The sequence below is a fragment of the Schistocerca serialis genome, chromosome 11 (genome assembly GCF_023864345.2).
Source record: "Schistocerca serialis cubense isolate TAMUIC-IGC-003099 chromosome 11, iqSchSeri2.2, whole genome shotgun sequence".
In the NCBI taxonomy this organism is placed as follows: Eukaryota; Metazoa; Arthropoda; class Insecta; order Orthoptera; family Acrididae; genus Schistocerca; species Schistocerca serialis.
In genome coordinates, this window is record NC_064648.1 from 154735788 (window position 1) to 154761863 (window position 26076).

Consider the following 26076-nt stretch of genomic DNA (forward strand, 5'->3'; position numbering starts at 1 on the left):
ACGGATGGTCGGGCATTGACAGTAGCCGACAGGCATACCGACAAAGCAGTATATCGCGCCGGTAGGTGAGTGGCAATTCGCCAGCGTCAGCATGAAGACTTCTTTTTTTTTTTTTTTTTTTTTTTTTTTTGTGGTTTCAGGGCGCAAAACTTCTATGGTCATTAGTGCCCAGCCCGTGACTTAAGACAGTAAAAAACCGAAATTGAAAACCAGCAGCAATGGGAACAAGGTCAGAAAATTGGAGAAACTAAAAATAGAAGAATGCTTAAAATTGTCCCCAAAAAAAGCTTCAAATGACTGACGTCATTTCACTGTCACTAATAAACTGGAGAACGCGGTCAGCTGAGCGCGTGTCATCTGCTAAAATCGACGATAGATCAGGCGATAGCTGTAGACGGGAGCGTAACGGATTAAAATAGGGGCATTCAATTAAAAGGTGTCTTACCGTCCACAGCTGAGAGCAGTGGGGACAGAGTGGGGGAGGATCGCCGCTTAAAAGATGTCGATGGCTAAAACGACAGTGCCCTATCCGGAGTTTAGCTAAAATAACCTCCTCCCGACGACGCGTTCGGGAGGAAGAGGTCCAAGCGCAAGGAAGGGCTTTCACTTCCCGCAATTTATTACGGGGAAGTGCCGACCAATGCGCATGCCATAAATGAGCAACTTGGCGACATAAACCGCTCCGTAGATCGGTAAAGGGAAGCGACTGAATAGCTGGCTGAGGAAGAGAGACTGCAGCCTTGGCCGCTATATCGGCCGCCTCATTCCCACAGATACCAGCGTGTCCCGGGAGCCAGAGGAACGCCACCGAGACGCCCCCCAGGTGGAGCAAGCGCAGACAGTCCTGAATCCGGTGGACCAGAGGGTGCACAGGGTAAAGAGCTTGGAGACTGAGGAGAGAGCTGAGAGAATCTGAGCAGATAACGTACTGTATCCGCTGATTGCGGCGGATGTAGTGGACAGCCTGGAGAACAGCGTAAAGCTCCGCAGTATAAACCGAACACTGGTCGGGAAGCCGAAAGCGATTTGGGGTGTCGCCAACAATATAGGCACTCCCTACACCTAACGATGTTTTCGAGCCGTCGGTGTAAATAAATGTGGCGTCCGTCATTTCTGCACATAGAGCAGCAAATGCCTGACGATAAACAAGTGTAGGGGTACCATCCTTGGGAAATTGACAAAGGTCACAGAGCAGGCAGATCCGGGGACGGAGCCAAGGCGGTGCTGTACCCCAAGTTGTCAAGAAGGTTTTAGGAAAGCGGAAGGAAAGAGAATGGAGCAGTTGACGGAAGCGGACTCCCGGGGGTAGTAGGGAGGAGGAGCGGCCTGCATACCCTACATCAAGGGAGGCGTCGAAAAAAAGGTCGTGGGCTGGATTAGCAGGCATGGAAGACAGATGGCTAGCATAACGACTCAGGAGGACTGCTCGCCGATTGGACAGCGGAGGTTCAGCAGTCTCAGCATAAAGGCTTTCCACAGGGCTAGTGTAAAAAGCTCCAGACACTAAACGTAATCCACGGTGGTGGATAGAATCGAGACGCCGAAGAATAGACGGCTGAGCAGAGGAGTAGACTATGCTTCCATAATCCAATTTCGAGCGCACTAAGGCGCGATAGAGGCGGAGAAGGACCACTCTGTCCGCTCCCCAGGAGGTACCATTCAGGACACGGAGGGTGTTAAGCGATCGCAGACAGCGAGCCGAAAGATAGGAAACGTGGGAGGACCAGCATAGTTTTCTGTCAAACATAAGACCCAAGAATTTAGCGACGTCTGAAAACGGAAGGTTGACAGGACCTAGATGTAAGGAAGGCGGAAGAAACTCCTTACGTCGCCAAAAATTGACACAAACGGTCTTACTGGGTGAGAAACGGAAGCCAGTTTCGATGCTCCACGAGTGGAGGCGATCGAGACATCCTTGAAGACGTCGTTCAAGAAGGCTGGTCCGTTGAGCGCTGTAGTAGATCGCAAAATCGTCCACAAAGAGGGAGCCCGAGACATCAGGAGGGAGACAATCCATAATTGGATTTATGGCGATGGCAAACAGTACAACACTCAGCACGGAACCCTGGGGTACCCCGTTTTCTTGGGAGAAAGTACGGGAGAGAGTAGTGTTCACCCGCACCCTAAAAGTGCGCTCTGCCATAAATTCGCGAAGAAAAAGGGGCAGCCGGCCTCGAAAGCCCCAAGAGAATAGTGTGCGGAGGATGCCTGTCCTCCAACAGGTATCGTATACTCTCTCCAGATCAAAAAATATTGCTACCGTTTGGCGTTTCCGGAGAAAATTGTTCATGATATAAGTGGAGAGAGCAACAAGATGGTCAACTGCAGAACGATGCTTTCGGAATCCTCATTGGGCAGGTGTTAAAAGACTGCGGGATTCCAGCCACCACGCTAAACGGTAATTCACCATACGCTCCAAAACCTTACAGACACTACTCGTGAGAGAAATGGGGCGATAGCTAGAGGGGAGATGTTTGTCCTTTCCAGGTTTCGGAACGGGAACGACAATAGCTTCCCGCCACCGTCTAGGAAAGGTACTGTCGGTCCAAATTCGATTATAAAGGCGAAGGAGGTAACGCAGACTACGGGTTGATAAATGCAGCAACATCTGGACATGTATTCCATCCGGTCCTGGGGCGGAGGAGCGAGAAGAAGAGAGGGCATGTTGGAGTTCCCGCATGGAGAAAACAGTATTGTAGCTTTCGTGATTTGGAGAGGAGAAAGCAAGATGTCGCACTTCTGCTGCACGTTTCTTCGGGAGAAACGCTGGCGGGTAATTTGAAGAGCTCGAAATCTCAGCAAAGTGCTGACCCAACGAGTTAGAAATTGCGACGGGGTCCACTAAGGTATCATGCGCGACAGTGAGCCCAGAGACCGGGGAGAAACTAGGCGCACCTGAGAACCGTCGAAGCCGACTCCAAACTTCCGAGGAGGGAGTGAAGGTGTTAAAAGAGCTAATAAAGAATTTCCAGCTTGCCTTCTTGCTATCGCGGATGACCCGACGGCATCGCGCACGGAGCTGCTTATAGCGGATACAGTTGGCCAACATAGGATGGTGACGGAAAATGCGAAGAGCACGTCGCCGCTCACGTAGTGCGTCACGGCATGCCTCGTTCCACCAAGGAACTGGGGGGCGCCGGGGCAATTCGGAGGTGCGTGGTATTGAACGTTCCGCAGCTGTAAGAATAACGTCGGTAATATGTGTGACCTCATCGTCGACGCTGGGAAAGCGACGGTCATCGAATGTCGCTAGAGACGAAAAAAGTGTCCAATCGGCTTGGGCAAATTTCCAGCGTCGCGAGCGCATATATGGCAGTGGAGACTGCAGTCTAAGGACACATGGAAAGTGGTCACTCGATTGTGTATCATCAAGGGCGAACCATTCGAAGCGCCGAGCTAGCGGAACAGTACCGACCGCAAGGTCCAAATGAGATAAATTTGTAGTGGAGGCAGACAAAAATGTGGGGACCCCAGTGTTGAGGCAAACTAGATCCGCTTGGTGGAATACGTCTAGCAATAGAGAGCCACGTGGACAAGGATGTGGAGATCCCCAAAGCGGGTGGTGGGCATTGAAGTCCCCAACCAGTAAATAGGGGGGTGGAAGCTGACCAAGAAGATGAAGGAGATCAGCTCGTGCCATTGGTGTGGATGATGGAATGTATACAGTACAAAGAGAGAACGTGTATCCAGAAAGGAAAAGACGGACGGCGACAGCTTGGAAGGAAGTGTTTAAGGGAATTGGGTGATAATGGAGAGTATCATGGAGAAGAATCATGAGTCCTCCATGGGCTGGAGTGCCTTCAACAGAGGGGAGGTCATATCGGACGGACTGAAAGGGAGGGAGAACAAAGCGGTCATGGGGACGCAGCTTTGTTTCCTGAAGACAGAAGATGACCGGCGAGTTGGATCGTAAGAGGACCGACAATTCATCCTGATTGGCTCGAATGCCGCGGATATTCCAGTGGATAATGGACATGGGGTGAACAGAAAATGGAGGAATGTGACCAAAGCTGCTGTCAACTCAAAGACTGCTCGGAGCTAGCAACCGACAGCATGGAATGGCATTCAGCCGAAGGCAGAAGATCCTGATCCATAGGTTGGTCAGGAGCAGTCCCTGCCACCAGCGATCGGCCGGTTGACTGGCCACCAGCAGTGCGCCTCGGCGACACAGAGGACAGCCGAGGGCGATTTCCGCCAGGTGGTGCTGTAGAGGGGACACGCCTTGGCGGAGAAGGAGAGGAACTGGGTTTCTTTGTAGCCTTCTTGGAAGAATGATGTTTAGATGAAGGAGGAACCGATGGTTGTGAAGTTGCGGTACGTAAAAACTCTTCACGAGTATGCTCTTTTTTCGAAGACTTGGCGTCCGACTTTTGGGCTCGAGATTTAGCAGAACCCGACGAAGGGTGAGCCATAGAGTGGGCAGGCGAAAGTGGTGAGGTTGAACGAGCGATCTTTGCGCTGGCCGATCTGACGACCGTGGTACTAAAGGTGAGGTCGCAAGTCTGCGTGGCCGCCTCCTTTGTTGGCCGAGGAGAAGCAAGGACAGTGCTGTATTTTCCTGTCTGAGGCACGGTGGGCTTGCGACTGGCGAATAATTTTCGAGCAGCAAAGGTCGACACCTTTTCCTTCACTCTTATTTCCTGGATGAGCTTTTCGTCCTTAAAAACGGGGCAATCTCGAGAGGAAGCAGTGTGGTCACCCATACAGTTGATGCAGCGAGGGGATGGAGGTGGACAAGCACCCTCATGGGCATCCTTGCCACACTTAACACATTTGGCTGGATTGGAACAGGACTGGCTGGTGTGATTGAACCGCTGACATCGATAGCAACGCGTAGGGTTTGGGACGTAAGGGCGAACGGAAATTATCTCATAGCCGGCTTTGATTTTCGATGGGAGTTGAACTGTGTCAAATGTCAAGAAGAGAGTGCGGGTTGGAATGTTGTTCGTGTCAACCCGTTTTATTACTCTATGAACTGCCGTTACGCCCTGGTCAGACAGATAGTGCTGAATTTCTTCGTCAGACAATCCATCGAGGGAGCGTGTATAAACGACTCCACGTGAGGAATTTAAGGTACAGTGCGGTTCCACCCGGACAGGGAAGGTGTGGAGCAGAGAAGTATGCAGCAATTTTTGTGCCTGGAGGGCACTGTGTGTTTCTAACAACAGGGTGCCATTCCGTAATCTGGAACAAGACTTTACAGGACCTGCAATTGCGTCGACACCTTTCTGAATAATGAAAGGGTTGACCGTGGAGAAGTCGTGACCATCAGCCCGAGAAACAACAAGGAACTGTGGCAACGATGGAAGAATCGTCTGTGGCTGAGACTCAGTATACTTACGTTTGTGACCAGACATAGTGGAAGGTGAGGAAACCATTGCGGAAGAATCCCCCATGATTACCGGCGTCTCCGATGGCGCGCTCCTCCCTTGTGGGGGCCCTCTCTGAGGGCGCTCCCGCCTTAGGTGATTGTTCACACCTCAGGTCACACCTCCCGACAAACGGACGGAGGGACCAATCGGCATTTTCGGAAGGTATCAGCTCGGGTAATCACCCCTCCCTGGGCCTGGCCGTTACCAGGGGGTACGTACGTGTCCTACCTGTCTATCCGGGGCAGGGAATTACGCGTTACCCCGTCACCGGCTACGCACGAAGGGCGTGGGTCGGCCTTCAGACACGCACAGGGAGGAAGAAAGAGAAAGGGAAAGGAAAGAAGAGAGGTCTCAAATGCCGCAGCGGAGAAAAGGGAAAGAGAAGAGGTAAGGAAAAGAGAAGGACAAAGGAAGGAAGAAGACATAAAAGCAAGAAAGGCGAAGAATGCAGTACATTTACGAGCGTCCGACTCCGGACGTAGGCACAAACCATACTCCCAGATGGGGAGAAAAGGAAGGAAAGAGCCAGAGGTGAGGGGAGGAGGGGCGAAGATAGGGATAGGGAAGGATGCGGAATGGGAAGGTATGCAGCCCGGAAAGGAAGGAAGGCCACATTAGCTCGGGGTCCTGTGCTCGCTACGCACGTATCCACAAAAAGAGTTGTGGACCCCCTGGGGGGAGCATGAAGACTCTCTACGGGACTGGTATAAAATGCTCCGATCGCAAGTCGTAAACCCCGATGTTGTATGGAGTTGAGGCGGCGTAAGATGGATGGCCGTGCAGAGGAGTATACGAAGCTCCCATAATCCAGCTTGGAGCGGACGATCGACCGATATAGACGAAGTAGGACGGTTCGATCCGCTCCCCACGACATACCACTGAGAACACGGAGGGCATTTAAAGAACGGGTACAACGGGCCGCCAAATATGACACATGTGGAGACCAGCTAAGTTTCCTGTCAAAGGTAAGGCCTAAAAATTTGGTTGTCTCCACAATTGGGAGAGCAACGGGACCGAGTCATAAGGACGGTGGGAGAAACTCTTTGTAGCGCCAGAAGTTAATACAGACCGTCTTCTCGGCAGAAAAACGGAAGCCATTGGCGACACTCCAGGAGTAAAGACGGTCAAGAGAACGCTGAAGACAGCGCTCCAGGACACGTGTACACTGCGCGCTGCAATAGATGGTAAAATCGTCCACGAAAAGGGAGCCTGATACATCAGCTGGGAGGCAATCCATTATTGGATTGATCGCGATGGCAAAGAGAGAACGCTCAAAACTGAGCCCTGTGGCACCCCATTCTCCTGGCAAAAGGTGTCCGACAGGACAGAACCCACACGTACCCTGAACTGTCGATCCATTAAAAAGGAACGAATAAAAAGAGGCGACCGCGAAGGCCCCATGTATACATGGTGTGGAGAATTCCCGCCCTCCAACAGGTGTTGTAAGCCTTTTCCAAATCAAAAAACACAGCCGCGGTCGGGTGCTTCCGCAAGAAGTTATTCATAATGAAGGTCGACAAGGTAACCAGATGGTCAACAGCAGAGCGGCGCCTACGAAATCCACATTGTACATTGGTAAGTAGGTGTCGAGACTCGAGCAGCCAAACCAATCTAGAGTTAACCATTCGCTCCATCACTTTACAGACACAGCTGGTAAGGGAGATAGGTCGATAACTGGAAGGCAAGTGCTTGTCCTTCCCCGGCTTAGGAATCGGGACAACAATAGACTCGCGCCAGCATGCGGGAACATGTCCCTCAATCCAGATGCGATTGTATGTACGAAGAAGAAAACCTTTACCTGCAGGAGAAAGGTTCTTCAGCATCTGAATATGAATAGACTCAGGCCCTGGAGCGGAGGACCGTGATCGGACAAGTGCGTTTTCGAGTTCCCGCATGGTGAATGGGGCATTATAACTTTCGCGATTCGAGGAGCTGAAGCTAGGTGGCCTAGCCTCCTCTGCCTGTTTGCGGGGGAGGAAGGCAGGGTGGTAATGAGTGGAGCTCGAAACCTCTGCGAAAAAGCGGCCGAAGGCATTGGAGACAGCCTCAGGGGCCACAAGGACGTCATTCGCGACCTTCAAGCCAGAAACTGGTGAGTGGACCTTAGTGCCAGATAGCCGGCGCAGGCTACCCCAGACAACAGAAGAAGGAGTAAAACTGTTGAAGGTGCTTGTGAAAGCAGCCCAGCTGGCTTTCTTGCTTCCTTTAATAATACGACAACACTGAGCACGTAATCGTTTATAATCGATACAATTTGCCACTGTAGGGTGGCATTTAAAGGTGCATAAAGCACGTCGACGAGCACGTAAAGCTTCTCTACATGCTGCGGTCCACCAGGGGACCGGTACGCGACGTGGAGAAGAAGTAGGGTGAGGGATGGAATATTCAGCAGCAGCGAGAATGACTTCCGTGAGGTGTGCGACCTGACGATCGCAGCTTGTGAAGGTTTGATCCTGAAAGGTCGCCCTGGAAGAGAAGAGCCCCCAGTCTGCCTTGGAGACGGTCCAATTAGAGAAGCACGGAGAGGGGGTATGCTGCAGGAGATGGATAACACACGGGAAGTGGTCGCTCGAATATGTATCAGAAAGTGCATACCACTCAAACCGGCGTGCAAGTTGGGGAGTACATATAGAGAGGTCTAAATGGGAATAGGTGTGAGATGTGTCCGAAAGAAAAGTAGGGGCGCCAGTATTGAGGCAGACAAGATTGAGCTGGTTGAAAAGGTCTGCTAACAAGGAGCCCCTCAGGCAGGATGCTGGAGAGCCCCAAAGGGGATGGTGGGCATTGAAGTCTCCAGTTAACAAAAATGGTGCAGGTAGCTGAGCAATAAGTTGCATCATGTCTGCCCTAGTAACAGCAGATGACGATGGAGTGGTACAAAAGGAAAACGTAAAAGTGGGGAGAGTAATGCGGATGGCAACTGCCTGCAGGCCGGTGTGCAACGTGATGGGATCATAGTAAATATCATCCCGGACCAGCAACATAACCCCTCCATGAGCTGGGATACCTACCACAGGGGGTAGGTCAAAACGCACAGAGGTGTAGTGTGCCAAGGCAATTTGATCGCATGGGCGTAGCTTCGTTTCCTGGAGGGCTACGACGAGCGGACGGTGCAAGCGGAGCAGCAATTTCAAGTCCTCTCGGTTGGAGCGAATGCTGCGGATATTCCAGTGAATAAGTGCCATCGTAAGAAATGGAAGATGAGAGAAGGGGTCACCTCGAAGGCCGCTTAGGACCTGGCTTCGAGCGAGCACTGCCGCCGCTATCAGGAGGCGGACAGTCATCGTCCATTGGGTCTATAGGGTCATCGGCCATCTCGGGAGGATGGCCGGGAGGGGGAGCTTCCTCCGCCGGTGAACGGCCAGATGTACGGCTACCAGCGGTGCGGCCAGGCGAAACGGGTGACGGCCTGGGGCGGCAACCGCTGGATGGCGCAGGAGAAGAAATGCGCCGTGGCGGAGAAGGAGAACTGTGCTTCCTATGCGCCTTTTTGGAAGGACGTTTGGTGGAAGTACCGGTCGAAGGCTGGGAGGTCGAGGTACGGAGGAAGTCTGCATGGGATGGTTCCTTCTTGAAGGCCCGTGAATCTGACTTCGGGGTCTTCGTCTTAGCAGAAGCTGATGAAGGGGCTGGTGTCTGTGGGGTGATGGGAGGAAGAGAAGACGTCGACCGCGCGATCTTAGCACTGGCCGAACGGACGACCGTGGTGCTGAAGGTCAGATCGCATGTCTGGGTTGCTACCTCCCGGGTAGTCCGAGGAGAGGCGAGGACAGTACTGTATTTCCCCGCTGGGAGCAGCGTGGGCTGCCTACTAGCCAATAGCTTGCGAGCAGCCGAGGTGGACACTTTCTCTTAGACCCGAATTTCTTGGATACAGCGTTCTTCCTTATAGACAAGACAGTCGCGGGAGGATGCGGCATGGTCACCCTGACAGTTCACACAACGAGGAGACGGAGGTGGACAGTCACCCTCATGGGCATCCCTGCCACAAGTGACACATTTAGCCGCATTGGAAGAAGACTGTCGAGTGTGATTGAAACGCTGACACTGGTAGCAGCGCGTAGGTTTCGGGACATAGGGGCGAACAGAAATAACCTCGTAGCCCGCCTTGATGCGCGATGGCAGCTTAACACTATCGAAGGTCAAGAAAAGTGTCCAGGTCGGTACAAGGTCATTGTTGACCTTTTTCATGACCCTATGGACAGCCGTCACGCCCTGCTCAGCGAGGAAAGATTGAAGCTCCTCGTCAGTCAAGCCGTCGAGGGAGCTAGTATAGACTACACCACGAGATGAATTCAAAGTTTGGTGGGCCTCCACCCGGACAGGGAACGTGTACAGGAGGGTGGCCCAAAGCAGTTTTTGTGCCTGAAAGGCACTCTCAGTTTCTAGTAATAAGGTGCCGTTACGCAACCTGGTACAAGATTTGACAGATCCGGCTATGGCATCTACGCCCTTCTGAATAACGAAAGGGTTGACAGAGGAAAAATCCTTTCCGTCCTCAGATCGAGAAACTACGAGGAACTGTGGGGCAGGCAGTAGTACTTTTGTCATTGTTGGCTGGTCACGTTTCCGTTTTTGGGGCGAAGTCGAGAGAGATGGAGTAGAATCCATTGCGGAGGAATCCCCCATGATTGCCAGCGTCTCCGATGGCGCGCTCCTTCCTTGTGGGGACCATCTCAGAGGGCACTCCCGCCTTAGGTGAATGTTTACACCTCAGGTCACACCTCCCGAGAAACAGACGGAGGGACCAATCGGCATGGTCAGAAGGTATCAGCTCAGACAATCACCCCTCCCCGGGCCTGGCCTTTACCAGGGGGTACGCGCGTGCCTTACATGTCTACCCAGGGCGGGGACTTACACGTTACCCCGTCACCGGCTACGCGTGCGAACGCGTGGGTCGGCCTTCAGGCACGCAAAGGGAGGAAGGAAGAAGAGGAAAAAGAAGAGGAAAAAGAAGAGAGGGAGAAAGAGGACAGACTGTCTCAAACGCCGAGGCAGAGACCAGAGAAGGCAAGGAGAAGAAGGCAATGAGAAGAAGGCAATGAGAAGGCAAGGAGAAGTCAAGGGAAAGAGTAAGGAAGACAGTGAGGTGGAGAAGAGCAAATAAAGGAACCAACAAAAGGAAGGAAGAAACGAGAAGTGAAAAACCAAAAAGACCACAATAATAGGTCGAGGAACCGTCCGTCTCCGGACGCAGGCGCTAACTACCCCCGTGAGGGGGATGGACTCCTTTTAGTCGCCTCTTATGACAGGCAGGAATACCTCGGGCCTATTCGAATCCCCGGACCCGCAGGGGGAGAGGGTGGCAATGGCAAGTAAAGCTTTTCTGTAGAAGACGAATTTTTTAATATAGAGTATAGTGTTAAGTGTCAGGAAATCTTTTCTGGAAATATTTGTATGGAGTGTAATGTTATATGGAAATGAAACATGGATGACAAACAATTTAAACAAGAAGAGAATAAAAACTTTTGAAATGTGGTGCTACAGAAGAATGCTGAAGATTAGACGGGTAGATCACACAACTAATGAGGAGGCACTGAATAGAATCGGAGAGATGAGGAATTTGTGGCACAACTTGACAAGAAGAAGGGATCGGTTGGTAGGACATGTTCTGAGGCATCAAGGGATCCTCATTTTAGTATTGGAGTGCAGCGTTGAGGGTATAAGGCATAGAGGGAGACCAAGAGATGAATACACGAAGCAGATTCAGAAGGATGTAGGTTGCAGTACATACTTTGAGCTGAAGAAGCTTGCACAAAGTAGGTTAGTATGGAGAGCTGCACGAAACCAGTCTCTGGACTGAAGAAGAAGACGACGACAGCAGCAGCTGCCTAGGAAGATTAGAGACTTTAAAAGGAAAAATGGATAGGTTGTGTTCAGTTGTATTAAGAACTGAAGTGCAGTGGCAGAAAGGACAGGACTTCTGGTCAGGTCAGTACAGGATTATCCACAAAAAATCAAATAGGGGTCATGTAGGGAGTGACCTAGTAATAAGTAAGAAAATAGGAATATGAGTAAGGTATTATGAACAGCAATGTCAATTAATTACCATGGCTGAAATAGGAATGAGGAAGATACAATAGTGGTAGAAATTTGTGTGGCAACTAGACCAGCAGAAGAATGGAATAGGAAAAAGTTTGAAGAGAAAAAATTATTCAATAGCTAAGTAAGATCAAAACCAATTCTAGAAGGTAATTAAATTCAATAGTAGGAACAAGATGAATAAGCAAAATAATAGTAAGAGAACATCCAATGGCACAAAGGACTGAAAGGGGGAAGCCACCTGGTAGAATTTTGCACGTTGCATGAATTAGTCACTGTGAACACTTGTTTCAAGTATCATAAAGAAGTTTACGTAAGTGGAATAACATGGAGACACCAAAAGATTTCAAATGGTTTTTTAATGGCAAAAACGAAGATTTCAAAAGCAGATTTTAAACTACAAAAGATTTCCAGTGATGGATGTGGACTCTGTCTAGAGTTGTTTTTATCAACTGCACAGTAATGTTGAAGAAATGGTAAAAGTAGAATTTAAGTAGAAGGGATTTGGATAAAATGAATGAACCAAAAGTCACTGATAGTTTGAAAATGAGCATTAGGCAACAAGTAATACATAGAGGGTAAGTATACAGTATGTCATGAATATGCAGCTTTGAGATGAAACAGTGAATGCAAGGGGAAACATAGGTAAAAAGTAAGACATAGTAGGAATACCTTTGCAACTCACGAGATACTGAATTTAATTGATGAGAAGAGAAAATACAAACATGCAGCTATTTATGCAGACAAAAGGGAATACAGACATTACTGTTGTCTTTTTTATTTATATTTTTTTTTTTGTGGTTTTAGGGCGCACAACTTCAATGGTCATTAGCGCCCTGACTACGTTAAGAATGCACCGCGAGGCACAAGTTTAAAACAACAACTAAAAGGGAAAACACGATAAAAGACAGACTGACAGGCATAGGATTAAAAAACAGCATCATCAAATGTCCTTAGTGAGGTTTGTCAAATTGATAAAACGAAGAACGCGAGCAGCTGCTCGTGGGTCATCCGCAAAAACGGCATCTAAAGTACATGGCAGGTTAAGACGAGACGCAGTGCGTTAAAATCCGGGCAGGACATTAAAATGTGGCGGACCGTCAGCAATTGCCCACATGGGCAGAACGGCGCCGGCGCAGCCATCAGCAGATGGCGATGGCTGAACCGGCAGTGTCCAATTCTTAACCGGGCCAAAACTACCTCCTCCCGCCGAGAAGGGCGTGAGGAGGACGTCCAAGCCACGGAAAGAGGTTTCAAGGCCCGAAGCTTGTTGTCTGTAAGGGCAGCCCAATCGGCATGCCACAGCGAGAAAATGCGCAGACAAATAACCCTGCTAAAATCTGACGAAGGGACACAACAAGAAGCTGTCCGAGGCTGGAGGACCGCAGCCTTGGCCGCAGCATCTGCAGCTTCGTTCCCAGGGATACTGACATGGCCAGGGACCCACATAAAGCTAAGCGGAGAACCGACGTCCACCAGCTGCCGAAGAGAGCGTTGGATCCGGTGCACGAAAGGGTGAACCGGATACGGATCACTGAGGCTCTGGATGGCGCTCAGGGAATCTGAGCAGATGACATAAGCAGAATGTCGGTGGCGGCAGATGTAAAGAACAGCCTGGTAGAGGGCAAAGAGCTCAGCTGTGAAGACCAAACAATGGCCATGGAGCCGGTATTTGAAACTTTGTGCCCCGACAATAAAGGAACACCCGACCCCGTCATTGGTCTTAGAGCCATCTGTATAAATGAAAGTCATATGGATGAACTTCGAACGAAGTTCCACAAAACGGGAGTGGTAGGCCGAACCGGGGGTAACCTCTTTTGGGAGCGAGCTGAGGTCAAGACGAACGCGGACCTGAGCCTGGAGCCAAGGTGGCATGTGACTCACGCCCACTCGAAAGGTTGCAGGGAGTGAAAAATTAAGGTGTTGAAGGAGGCGACGAAAGCGAACTCCAGGGGGTAGCAGGGCAGAAACATACAACCCGTATTGACGGTCGAGAGAGTCATCAAAAAAGGAACGATAAGACGGGTGGTCGGGCATTGACAGTAGCCGACAGGCATACCGACAAAGCAGTATATCGCGCTGGTAGGTGAGTGGCAATTCGCCAGCGTCAGCATGAAGACTCTCTACGGGACTAGTATAAAATGCTCTGATCGCAAGTCGTAAACCCCGATGTTGTATGGAGTTGAGGCGGCGTAAGATGGATGGCCGTGCAGAGGAGTATACGAAGCTCCCATAATCCAGCTTGGAGCGGACGATCGACCGATATAGACGAAGTAGGACGGTTCGATCCGCTCCCCACGACATACCACTGAGAACACGGAGGACATTTAAAGAACGGGTACAACGGGCCGCCAAATATGACACATGTGGAGACCAGCTAAGTTTCCTGTCAAAGGTAAGGCCTAAAAATTTGGTTGTCTCCACAATTGGGAGAGCAACTGGACCGAGTCATAAGGACGGTGGGAGAAACTCTTTGTAGCGCCAGAAGTTACTACAGACCGTCTTCTCGGCAGAAAAACGGAAGCCATTGGCGACACTCCAGGAGTAAAGACGGTCAAGAGAACGCTGAAGACAGCGCTCCAGGACACGTGTACACTGCGCGCTGCAATAGATGGTAAAATCGTCCACGAAAAGGGAGCCTGATACATCAGCTGGGAGGCAATCCATTATTGGATTGATCGCGATGGCAAAGAGAGAACGCTCAAAACTGAGCCCTGTGGCACCCCATTCTCCTGGCAAAAGGTGTCCGACAGGACAGAACCCACACGTACCCTGAACTGTCGATCCATTAAAAAGGAACGAATAGAAAGAGGCGACCGCGAAGGCCCCATGTATACATGGTGTGGAGAATTCCCGCCCTCCAACAGGTGTTGTAAGCCTTTTCCAAATCAAAGAACACAGCCGCGGTTGGGTGCTTCCGCAAGAAGTTATTCATAATGAAGGTCGACAAGGTAACCAGATGGTCAACAGCAGAGCGGCGCCTACGAAATCCACATTGTACATTGGTAAGTAGGTGTCGAGACTCGAGCAGCCAAACCAATCTAGAGTTAACCATTCGCTCCATCACTTTACAGACACAGCTGGTAAGGGAGATAGGTCGATAACTGGAAGGCAAGTGCTTGTCCTTCCCCGGCTTAGGAATCGGGACAACAATAGACTCGCGCCAGCATGCGGGAACATGTCCCTCAATCCAGATGCGATTGTATGTACGAAGAAGAAAACCTTTACCTGCAGGAGAAAGGTTCTTCAGCATCTGAATATGAATAGACTCAGGCCCTGGAGCGGAGGACCGTGATCGGACAAGTGCGTTTTCGAGTTCCCGCATGGTGAATGGGGCATTATAACTTTCGCGATTCGAGGAGCTGAAGCTAGGTGGCCTAGCCTCCTCTGCCTGTTTGCGGGGGAGGAAGGCAGGGTGGTAATGAGTGGAGCTCGAAACCTCTGCGAAAAAGCGGCCGAAGGCATTGGAGACAGCCTCAGGGGCCACAGGGACGTCATTCGCGACCTTCAAGCCAGAAACTGGTGAGTGGACCTTAGTGCCAGATAGCCGGCGCAGGCTACCCCAGACAACAGACGAAGGAGTAAAACTGTTGAAGGTGCTTGTGAAAGCAGCCCAGCTGGCTTTCTTGCTTCCTTTAATAATACGACAACAATGAGCACGTAATCGTTTATAATCGATACAATTTGCCACTGTAGGGTGGCATTTAAAGGTGCATAAAGCACGTCGACGAGCACGTAAAGCTTCTCTACATGCTGCGGTCCACGAGGGGACCGGTACGCGACGTGGAGAAGAAGTAGGGTGAGGGATGGAATATTCAGCAGCAGCGAGAACGACTTCCGTGAGGTGTGCGACCTGACGATCGCAGCTTGTGAAGGTTTGATTCTGAAAGGTCGCCCTGGAAGAGAAGAGCCCCCAGTCTGCCTTGGAGATGGTCCAACTAGAGGAGCACGGAGAGGGGGTATGCTGCAGGAGATGGATAACACACGGGAGGTGGTCGCTCGAATATGTATCAGAAAGGGCATACCACTCAAACTGGCGTGCAAGTTGGGGAGTACATATAGAGAGGTCTAAATGGGAATAGGTGTGAGATGTGTCCGAAAGAAAAGTAGGGGCGCCAGTATTGAGGCAGACAAGATTGAGCTGGTTGAAAAGGTCTGCTAACAGGGAGCCCCTCGGGCAGGATGCTGGAGAGCCCCAAAGGGGATGGTGGGCATTGAAGTCTCCAGTTAACAAAAATGGTGCAGGTAGCTGAGCAATAAGTTGCATCATGTCTGCCCTGGTAACAGCAGATGACGATGGAGTGTAAACGGTACAAATGGAAAATGTAAAAGTGGGGAGAGTAATGCGGATGGCAACTGCCTGCAGGCCGGTGTGCAACGTGATGGGATCATAGTAAATATCATCCCGGACCAGCAACATAACCCCTCCATGAGCTGGGATACCTACCACAGGGGGTAGGTCAAAACGCACAGAGGTGTAGTGTGTCAAGGCAATTTGATCGCATGGGCGTAGCTTCGTTTCCTGGAGGGCTACGACGAGCGGACGGTGCAAGCGGAGCAGCAACTTCAAGTCCTCTCGGTTGGAGCGAATGCAGCAAGTATTCCAAAGAATAAGTGCCATCGTAAGAAAAGGAAGATGAAAGAAGGGGTCACCTCGAAGGCCGCTGAGGGCCTGGCTTCGAGCGAGCACTGCCACCGCTATCAGTAGGCGGACAGTCATCGTCCATTGGGTCTATAGGTTCATCGGCCATCTTGGGAGGATGGCCGGGAGGGGGAGCTTCCGCCGCCGGTGAACGGCCAGACGTTCGGCTACCAGCGGTGCGGCCAGGCGAAACCGATGACGGCCTGGGGCGGCAACCGCTGGGCGGCGCAGGAGAAGAAATGCGCCGTGGCGGAGAAGGAGAACTGTCCTTCCTATGGGCCTTCTTGGAAGGACGTTTGGTGGAAGTACCGGTCGAAGGCTGGGAGGTCGAGGTACATAGGAAGTCTGCACGGGATGGTTCCTTCTTGAAGGCCCGTGCATCTGACTTCTGGGTCTTCGTCTTAGCAGAAGCTGATGAAGGGGCTGGTGTTTGTGGGGTGATGGGAGGAAGAGGAGACGTCGACCACGCGACCTTAGCACTGGCCGAACGGACGACCGTGGTGCTGAAGGTCAGATCGCATGTCTGGGTTGCTACCTCCCGGGTAGTCCGAGGAGAGGCGAGGACAGTACTGTATTTCCCCGCTGGGAGCAGCGTGGACTTCCTACTAGCCAATAGCTTGCGAGCAGCCGAGGTGGACACTTTCTCTTAGACCCGAATTTCTTGGATACAGCGTTCTTCCTTATAGACAGGACAGTCGCGGGAGGATGCGGCATGGTCACCCTGACAGTTCACACAACGAGGAGACGGAGGTGGACAGTCACCCTCATGGGCATCCCTGCCACAAGTGACACATTTAGCCGCATTGGAACAAGACTGTCGAGTGTGATTGAAACGCTGACACTGGTAGCAGCGCGTAGGTGTCGGGACATAGGGGCGAACAGAAATAACCTCGTAGCCCGCCTTGATGCGCGATGGCAGCTTAACACTATCGAAGGTCAAGAAAAGTGTCCAGGTCGGTACAAGGTCATTGTTGACCTTTTTCATGACCCTATGGACAGCCGTCACGCCCTGCTCAGCGAGGAAAGATTGAATCTCCTCGTCAGTCAATCCGTCGAGGGAGCTAGTATAGACTACACCACGAGACGAATTCAAAGTTCGGTGGGCCTCCACCCGGACAGGGAACGTGTACAGGAGTGTGGCCCGAAGCAGTTTTTGTGCCTGAAAGGCGCTCTCAGTTTCTAGTAATAAGGTACCATTACGCAACCTGGTACAAGATTTGACAGATCCGGCTATGGCATCTACGCCCTTCTGGATAACGAAAGGGTTGACAGAGGAAAAATCCTTTCCGTCCACAGATCGAGAAATGACGAGGAACTGTGGGGCAGGCGGTAGTACTTTTGTCACTGGTGGCTGGTCACGTTTCCGTTTTTGGGCAGAAGTCGAGAGAGATGGAGTGGAATCCATTGCGGAGGAATCCCCATGATTGCCAGCGTCTCCGATGGCGCGCTCCTTCCTTGTGGGGACCCTCTCAGAGGGCACTCCCGCCTTAGGTGAATGTTTACACCTCAGGTCACACCTCCCGAGAAACAGACGGAGGGACCAATCGGCATGGTCAGAAGGTATCAGCTCAGGCAATCACCCCTCCCCGGGCCTGGCCTTTACCAGGGGGTACGCGCGTGCCTTACATGTCTACCCAGGGCGGGGAATTATGCGTTACCCCATCACCGGCTACGCGTGTGAAAGCGTGGGTCGGCCTTCAGGCACGCACAGGGAGGAAGGAAGAAGAGGAAAAAGAAGAGGAAAAAGAAGAGAGGGAGAAAGAGGACAGACTGTCTCAAACGCCGAGGCGGAGACCAGAGAAGGCAAGGAGAAGAAGGCAAGGAGAAGAAGGCAATGAGAAGAAGGCAATGAGAAGAAGGCAATGAGAAGAAGGCAATGAGAAGAAGGCAATGAGAAGGCAAGGAGAAGTCAAGGGAAAGAATAAAGAAGACAGTGAGGTGGAGAAGAGCAAAGAAAGGAACCAACAAAAGGAAGGAAGAAACGAGAAGTGAAAAACCAAAAAGACCACAAGTATAGGTCGTGGGACCGTCCGTCTCCGGACGCAGGCGCTAACTACCCCCGTGAGGGGGATGGACTCCTTTTAGTCGCCTCTTACGACAGGCAGGAATACCTCGGGCCTATTCTAATCCCCGGACCCGCAGGGGGGACAGACATTACTGGAATGGTGTTGACAGAACATGCAATATAGCCAAACAAGAATGGTTGTAAGGCAAAGGGGAACAAACTTGCTCTAGAAAGAGGAAAGGAAGTAGTTGTAGACAAGACTGGAGGTGTCATAAGATGAGCAGAATTTGATACAGCACTGAAAGAGAGAACTAGTAACAAGGCCATTGCAGTTGATGCCCCTCAGAATTATTGGGATACTTGGGAAAGCCATCCATGACAAAATTATTCCACGTTTGTGCAAGATATGAGAAATCTGATGTACAGTCATACTTCAACCAGAATGTAATAATTAAAATTTGAAGAAAGGCAGGTGCTAACAGGTGTGCATATTATCAGACCATCACATTAATATGTCATGCTTGCAAGAATGGGAAAGCTTTTAGAGGGTTAACCTTACATAAGATCACTTTGGGTACCAGAAACATGTAACACAAAGCAATACTGATTGTATGGCTTACCTTAGAAGACGAGTTAAAGAAAGACAAAATTGTGTTTACAGCTTTTGCAGATTTACTAAAATGCTTTTGAGAATGTGGAGTTGACTGCACTCTTTGGAATTTGGACAGCAGCAGAATAAATACAGGAAGCAAAAGTTTGGTAGCAACTTTCACAGAAACCAGGCTCCAGTTGTAAGAGTTTCTAAAAGAAATGAAAGGGAAGCATTGAGTAGGAAATGAGACAGGCTTGTACCCTATATCTGACATGCACTCTGTACGAGGAAGACATGAAGGAAATCTGGAAGAAATTTATGAAGGAAAGGAAATTGTGTGTTTACCAACAACAACGTAATTCTATCAAACAAAACAGGCATCTTGAAATTGTCAATGAAGCAATGTGTGGGAGGTAAAAACTGGAAGAGTAAAGTGGGATAGTATCACTAGAAGAGATTGTATGACAAACATCAATAAAAGCAATGGAATCTAGCTGTAATAAATCAGGCAATGTTGAGTTCCGACTAGAAAATGAGACACTAGACGTAGTAGACACAGTTTGCTATTTGGGCATCAAAATAACTGACAATGGCCGAAGTAAGAAAGAAATAAAGTGCAGACTAGCAATATCAAGGACCATGTGGCTAATAAAGAGGCCTGTTCATATCTAATATAAATTTAAGTGTTAGGAAGTATTTTCTGAAGATATTTGTAGTGCAGCCTTATATGGAAGTCAAATATAAATGACAGGCAATTCAGAGAAGATGAGAATGAAAGCATCTGAAATGTGCTACAGAAGAATGCTGAAGATTTGATGGGTAGGCGAAACAAATGAGGGAGGAACATAGGGACCAATGTCACTAACACAAGGGACGTGTTAATAGCACAAATTGTGAGTCAAGTTGGTAATAGAGAGATATGTGAGGGTAAAAAGTGTAAAGGGAGACTATGACATGAAGACAACAAGCAAGTTCAGCTGGATGTAGTAAGTGACAGTCAGAGATTAACGGGTTTATGGGGGGTAGACTATCATGGGCAAGTACATCAAGCCAATCTATATTATGTTCACCAAAACTGAGCCACAACATTAACACTGCTTAGTTTCATACAGTCACACAAATTCTAGAATTACCTGTTGGTCCACTTGCTCATCCAATTCTTCTTTTACTTTCATGATCGATGTGTGTAACTGTACCTGTGGTGAACAGTTAAAAAAACAGCAAGGAGTTTAAGAAGTCAATTTTACCTATATTACAAAAAAGTATCACATATTTTAAGTCTGACACTTCTACAGAATAAATGGCTCATTCTTTTCAGAAAGTGGCCTTCTCAGTGACAGTCAGTAAGGTGCATTTCAATGGTGGTGATCTAAAAGTTATATGAATGATCAGTGACAACATATTTGAAAATTTATTTGCATCTTTCACTTCATTTTCCTATGCTTCTATTTTCAATCATATTTCCTACTCCCATAATCATTATTTACTTATCATTAACTATTTTATAAGAAATGTGTTTCATCATATAAAAAAAAAACAGTAGGGTAGTGAAATCAGTGGGTACAACTAGAATCTTTAATACTGCAATCAACAATACCCACATCACACAACTAATTGTAACTTGGGTTTTGAGGCCATTCAGTTTGTGAGAGTTTCCTGTTCTTGCTAGCCTATGACTTGGGATGTGGATGTTTGTATTATTTACAGTATCTTGCTCATGAACTACTTTCTGTCAACCCATTCTTTAACATTCTTCCAGATGCCAACAGCAGAGTCAGAGGTATCAAAAACTGTTAGTATTCTAAGCCTGGTAAACAAGATACAGACAGCACTATATGTTCCGCCTAGCCTTTCACGCAGACTTTTTTTTAATGTTACTGATATCAGGGCAATAAACATGTATCTGACAAAGGAACCAAAATATGACATACAGAGAGTGTTACAACCAAACACTCCTCCCAGTTTACACATGAGGTAGAACAATCTTGAGGACTTTTCTTGCAGATTTGGTTGGTGTGTTTTTCCCAGTTCACTTTCCCATCGACATGAAATTTGGCACATTTACTTTCTATACTGGCTCTCAGACAGGTACAATGAAGGAGTATTAAAAACTTGAGCTTCTGGACAAAGCCCTTCTGAAATAGAAAACACATTCAAAGGAACACACACATGGCCACTGTCTCCAGGAACTGGGACATGACCATCTACTTTTGGCATGAGCAACAATCTGTTAGGGTGGGTTGTGAGGTATGAGGAGGCGCAGGGTAGGGAGAGAGGGATAGCAGTGTAAAGGGGGGAGGAAGGGTGGGGGGAAGATAATGTGTTCTATGTGATAGCATGCAAGGATGTGGCAGAGACATTATGGGTTGCTAAAGGCAGTTTTGGGAAGCTGTACTGTGGGAGGGGAAGGGGAGGAAAGAAATTGAGAAGGGGAAAATAGTACTTTCACTGGGAGGAAAGAAGTGAGTGTGTGTGTGTGTGTTTTGCTAAAGTGAGAGCAGGGAAATGGATATGGGTATGGGTAGAGGACATAGACTAGCATGGGTTGAGCCTAGAAGGGTTACAGGAAATAATATGTTGTGTTAGAAGGTAGAATCCAGATAGCGCCAGCTGTGAAGCAGTCACTGAATGTAAGCACATCATGCTGGGGGCACTTTCAGCAAGTGGGTGGTCCAGCTTTCTTGGCAACACTTTGGCAGTGGTCACTTCTGCAGACAGAGCATGTTAGTTGTCATGCCTATATAGGGAACAGCACAGTGGTTGCAGGCTGGTAGTTGCCAATCACAAGGTTGCTTTCACAGGTAGCCCTGTGTTTGTGTTGGAGACATCTGACAGGGCTGGAGGAAACATGCATGTCCTGCATGTAGTTCTGTTTCAGGGATATGAGACATGAGGCAAGAGGTTGGAAGCAGGGCTGGAGTGGCAGGGTAAATCCTGGAAGAGAATGTGATTCAGTTGCTTCAGTCATGGGTGGTATTGATTTTCAAAGGGAGTGCTCCTTTATGGGTATGTGGGAAATGGGGGTCGACCAAAGCATCCAATCCCACCTGTCGGCTTTGAGCCATGATGTAAGGCTGTTGTGGTGTGTGACATCATGGTGATGCGGAATTTAGTTTGTGAGAGTTGCATGTTTGTAGGTGTTTTGATGTGATCAATGGTGCTCTCTGGTGGTGTGTTTATGGGTAATGTGTTATGTAGCATATGGGGTTCATTTGCGTGGTAGTGTTGCACGTGTGTGGTATTTGTAGTGACTGTGCTTTAAGCAGAATATTTTTCAGGGAGTTAACAATTTTGGTTTTATGTCGACGTTATTTTTTTGTTCGTCATGTGTGAATTTTGGTGAACTGCTTTTTTTATGTCCTTGGTAGGTATGGATGACTGACAAGGTCAACAGTTTTTGGTTGTCTGTGATGATAGGGGACTGTGTGTTGTCTCTAATAAAAATTTCTTCTACTATTCGATTTTTGGATGAGGTCGTGAAGTGTTCAGTGTGTCGCGAAGAAATGCAGCTTACTAAAGTTCTGGCGTCTCAGACCAGGGACGGCTCTATATGGAGATGTCTTATGAATAACAGGTCAAGGGAAGCGGTTTGATTTCAATTTGTGGAATCGGGAGCTACTGTTGAGCTATGTACACTCTTTGACATAAAACTTGACCGGCGGCCGGCCGCTTCAGAGGCTAAGTCCGCGCCGATCGCGACATGGGACAAAAAAACTGGCCAACTCGCTAATTCTCTAAGTCCGGTTATCTGCACAATCTGGCAACACTGTAGACAGCGGCACTTCCTGGAGGAAAACTTGTCCCATGATAGAGAAACTCTAGTCTGATTACGCCTGTGGTCTAGCGGTAGCGTGCGTTGTTTCTGTTCATAATGTCAGTGGATCGAGAGCAGCTGGCATAAAATATTTTTATAGCCTCTTCTGTCTGAATGCTGAAGACGTGAATGTAATGGTAGCGCAGATTCAATCTATTTCGCTCTGTGACACACCGATATCAAAATTTTATCCAGTAACGATTTTGCGGCAGATTTCCTGCAGACTGTCCTCCTCTGGACGCCGTGCTACTGGCAGCGGCCGTGGCGACAGCAGCGGCGCTACACTCCCCCGTTCTTTATCGAAAGCGCCTGCTAACGCTCATCGCTTTTGATGATTTAAAACGCTTTATTATTAAATGTTGCTCCACAGAAAATTTCTACAATTTCCATTCACGCTCAAAAGCAACGGAGACAGACGCCCTGATTAGTAGGCGGGTATTATACTACATTAATCGGCAAGAGCTGAGTATGGCCCGAAATTAATTTTATAGACTGGGACGAAATTAAACCACCTCACTACATTCGATGAATTTATAAATGCTTCATACCTCGTTTCTTTTCCTTTCAAACTCAATTATTTGTGCAACGTTTGGTCAATGTTTGGATGTTTTCGTCAAGCCAGAGTGAGCGTCTGTGGTGTAAAGTGTATTACAGTTCTTGTTTCATTCCTTATGGTAAGTCTATGCGATAAACTGTGTGAATACCTTGCAATGCCTGCTCTGTAGCAGTGCAGGAACACTGCACATTTGGAGTTCCATGTATGGGTTCATGAAGTATTTATTGTTGATCGGAAGTGATAGTTAAGGTCATCAGATTTAAACCAGAAAAATTTGTCGTTTTGAAGGTTTCAGAGAACGGAAAGGAATTGCTAACGCCGGTGTTAGAAAAGTCTACAGTTAAATGCTATTGCAAAAATTTAGAAGAAGGGAACTACATTAATGAACATGTGCACTTCATAAACAACCTTCTGACATGTTAGACCTATATGACGAACAAAGCTCAAATTTATATCGTTGACAGTCGGTTTGAATCTTTTCAGGGTCTATTTTACAGTGAAGCACCTTGGAATTCGCAAAGCAGAAATCCATGATATTAACTTAATTTACTAAATCGAAATCGGACGAAGATTGATGTTTAAAGGCATTCTTCAGATTTCGCATAAGAAATTTTTACTAGCAGTTTGCAACTCCATTAATTAAAATGGAAAATAAAAGGTTGTACTCAGCGGCTTCTACCGTGATTCGAACTGCTATGTCTTATAGTACAAGTACTGCAACGCACAAGGGAACCTCTGAGCTAACGACACACTGGCGGCCAGAGGCAGAATATAGTCACTGCGATGTTGCCTGAGCCTCAAAACGCAACCTTAAACACACGAACAGAGGAGGTGGAGATTACTGTTTTAACGTCCCGTCGACAACGATGTCATTAGAGACGGAGCACAAGCTCGGATTAGGGAAGGATGGGGAAGGAAATCGGCCGTGCCCTTCCTAAGGAACCATCCCGGCATTTGCCTCAAGCGATTTAGGGAAACCATTGAAAACCTAAATCAGGATGGCCGGGCGCAGGATTGCACCGTCGTCCTCCCGAATGCACACACAAACAGGTGTTACTTATGTGAAGAACGCCGTTCTTGGAGTCCAGAAATTAAATATACTTTCTAATTGTGTCATCTTGCAGTGGATTATATCGTACGAGTCTTCGATGTGGAAAACGAATGTCAAGTGAATTTAGCGAGGTAACGCCGACCTACACCCGGAAGTAAATGCACTATCAGAGTGTTGACAAATACTTGCTACGACGCTGCCATTTCTAGGCTCTCTGACGAGGCAGCTCTTCAGCGAAATGCTTGCCGTGATTCTCCGATACGGTTCTTCAGAGTGGAGACGCGCGCGCAAATTTGGTTTTTATGCAGCGTTCTCCCCTGATGGTTTCTGACGTCGCCTTCTGGGCTATGTATACATATGACATATTCAATTATCATTAATCCAGAATGATACAAGTTTCAGCTTCCGGTGTGGAAGAAGGCTGTTGACGCCGACATTATATCATTTCAACGTAGGGAAAGCAAAACGGATCATTCAATGTTTCTCATTCAACATAAAGCATGTGAGATAATTTTCCGTAACGTTCATAATCATCTAAAAATACAAACGAAGTAAAAATACACCGGAAGCTTATTCGAATTGAATATAACGCTTTGCACCTCGATGTCGAATTTGTCCACTTGCAATCTTTTGCAGCATACACACAGAATGTCATGATTACCACGAGAATGAAGAAATATGTTGGTAAGGATGGAAGCAAGAAGAGACGCAGTCAACAAATATTCTATTCCTCATGGCATTCATTTCATTTGACACGTAAGAAGAGGTAAAGCGGGAATTTACTTTCGTTAACACGAAAGATATGCCGCACATATTGATAACGAGGAAGTCTGCATCTTCATACGTTTCCTCCTTGAAATCTGTATGCTCTATTATATACTAAGTAGCCCGATCATTGTTTCAGTAATGTTACCCTCTTGTTTGACCCCGTAACGATGAACAGATTCCAAATGCATGTCTCCCTTCCTGGGTTGTTTTTTGTGTTTTATTGCTTGGAATTCCTGAAGCAGACCACTGTGCCTTCCCCCCTCGTGGGTTAGGTCTCAAAACTAAACCGCTTTGTATCCAATGGCATAATTTATTCAGACAGCATCAGCATAAGACTATCAAACAAAGCCTTCCATTTACAGTTGCAGCACTCTAACCAGCACTGACCAAAGTGTAATCCACGGTCATGGTCCTAAATTACCAGCTGTCTGCTACTGTGGCAAAGTCCGTACTACACTGTCGATTCCGCAGCACTATTTTATCTGGTAACACTGTGTAGTTGCACAGTTGTGCTACCAGGTCTGTCCTCACACTGTCAACTTTATGTATCTCACATCTCCTGTAGCGTAGATCACGAGGAGCCGAAGTAAATGAGTGTATTCTGCATGACGTAACATTCAGTATTCCCTTCTTTCATAGCCACTCTTCATGTGCATCGATACCAAATAGGAATGCGAAAACTCTTGCGAGTGAGAGAATGACAATAACAATCGTAACAAGAACAAGCAAATAATGAATGATGTTTATTCCAACGCAGAACGAGAATGGCTTTAAATATAAAAATCTGTATCTATATCTATATCCATATCTATTGATCTTTGAGTTGGCACAATGCAAATATATTCTTAGCATTTAGTTACTGAATTTAGTTCTGGATGTTTGCAGAGAAAAGGAAAAGTCGGTACTTCTCGCTAGTGTAATATAATGTGAACCAGCAACTACCCTTTCCTTAGAACACGACTCAAGCAGGTCCTAAAGTAGGTAGCAAGGCACTGCTGCATTCTGTTCCCTGACGTTGCTCTGATGACGGTTAATGCAGATAGTTCCGATTATGAAATACAAAACGTATTGCAGGTTAGTTCCTAGGATAGTAACATTAAATTTGCGTTGTAGACGGCACATGAACGTGACGACTATCCATATTACTCATCAATATAAAAAGACAATATTTAGGGAATTTAGCAGGATTACTCAAAATGAATTCTGAAATTGGGTGACTGACTGCACAGGTGCT

The 26076-nt window shown here is 48.2% G+C and overlaps 1 protein-coding gene across 12 annotated transcripts in view; it reads right to left on the bottom strand.

Annotated features, from left to right (window-relative positions):
- LOC126427094 (zinc finger protein ZFP2-like) overlaps positions 1–26076 on the bottom strand; it is a 718966-nt gene that overhangs the window by 672022 nt on the left and 20868 nt on the right. For 11 of the 12 annotated variants that reach the window (XM_050089289.1, XM_050089290.1, XM_050089286.1 and 8 more), the window contains exon 3: positions 19787–19849. The exons of the other annotated variant lie outside the window; for it this stretch is intronic. In XM_050089289.1, the coding sequence (XP_049945246.1) occupies positions 19787–19849 (63 nt within the window). The remainder of the gene's footprint in view (positions 1–19786; positions 19850–26076) is intronic. 12 annotated transcript variants of the gene reach the window in all.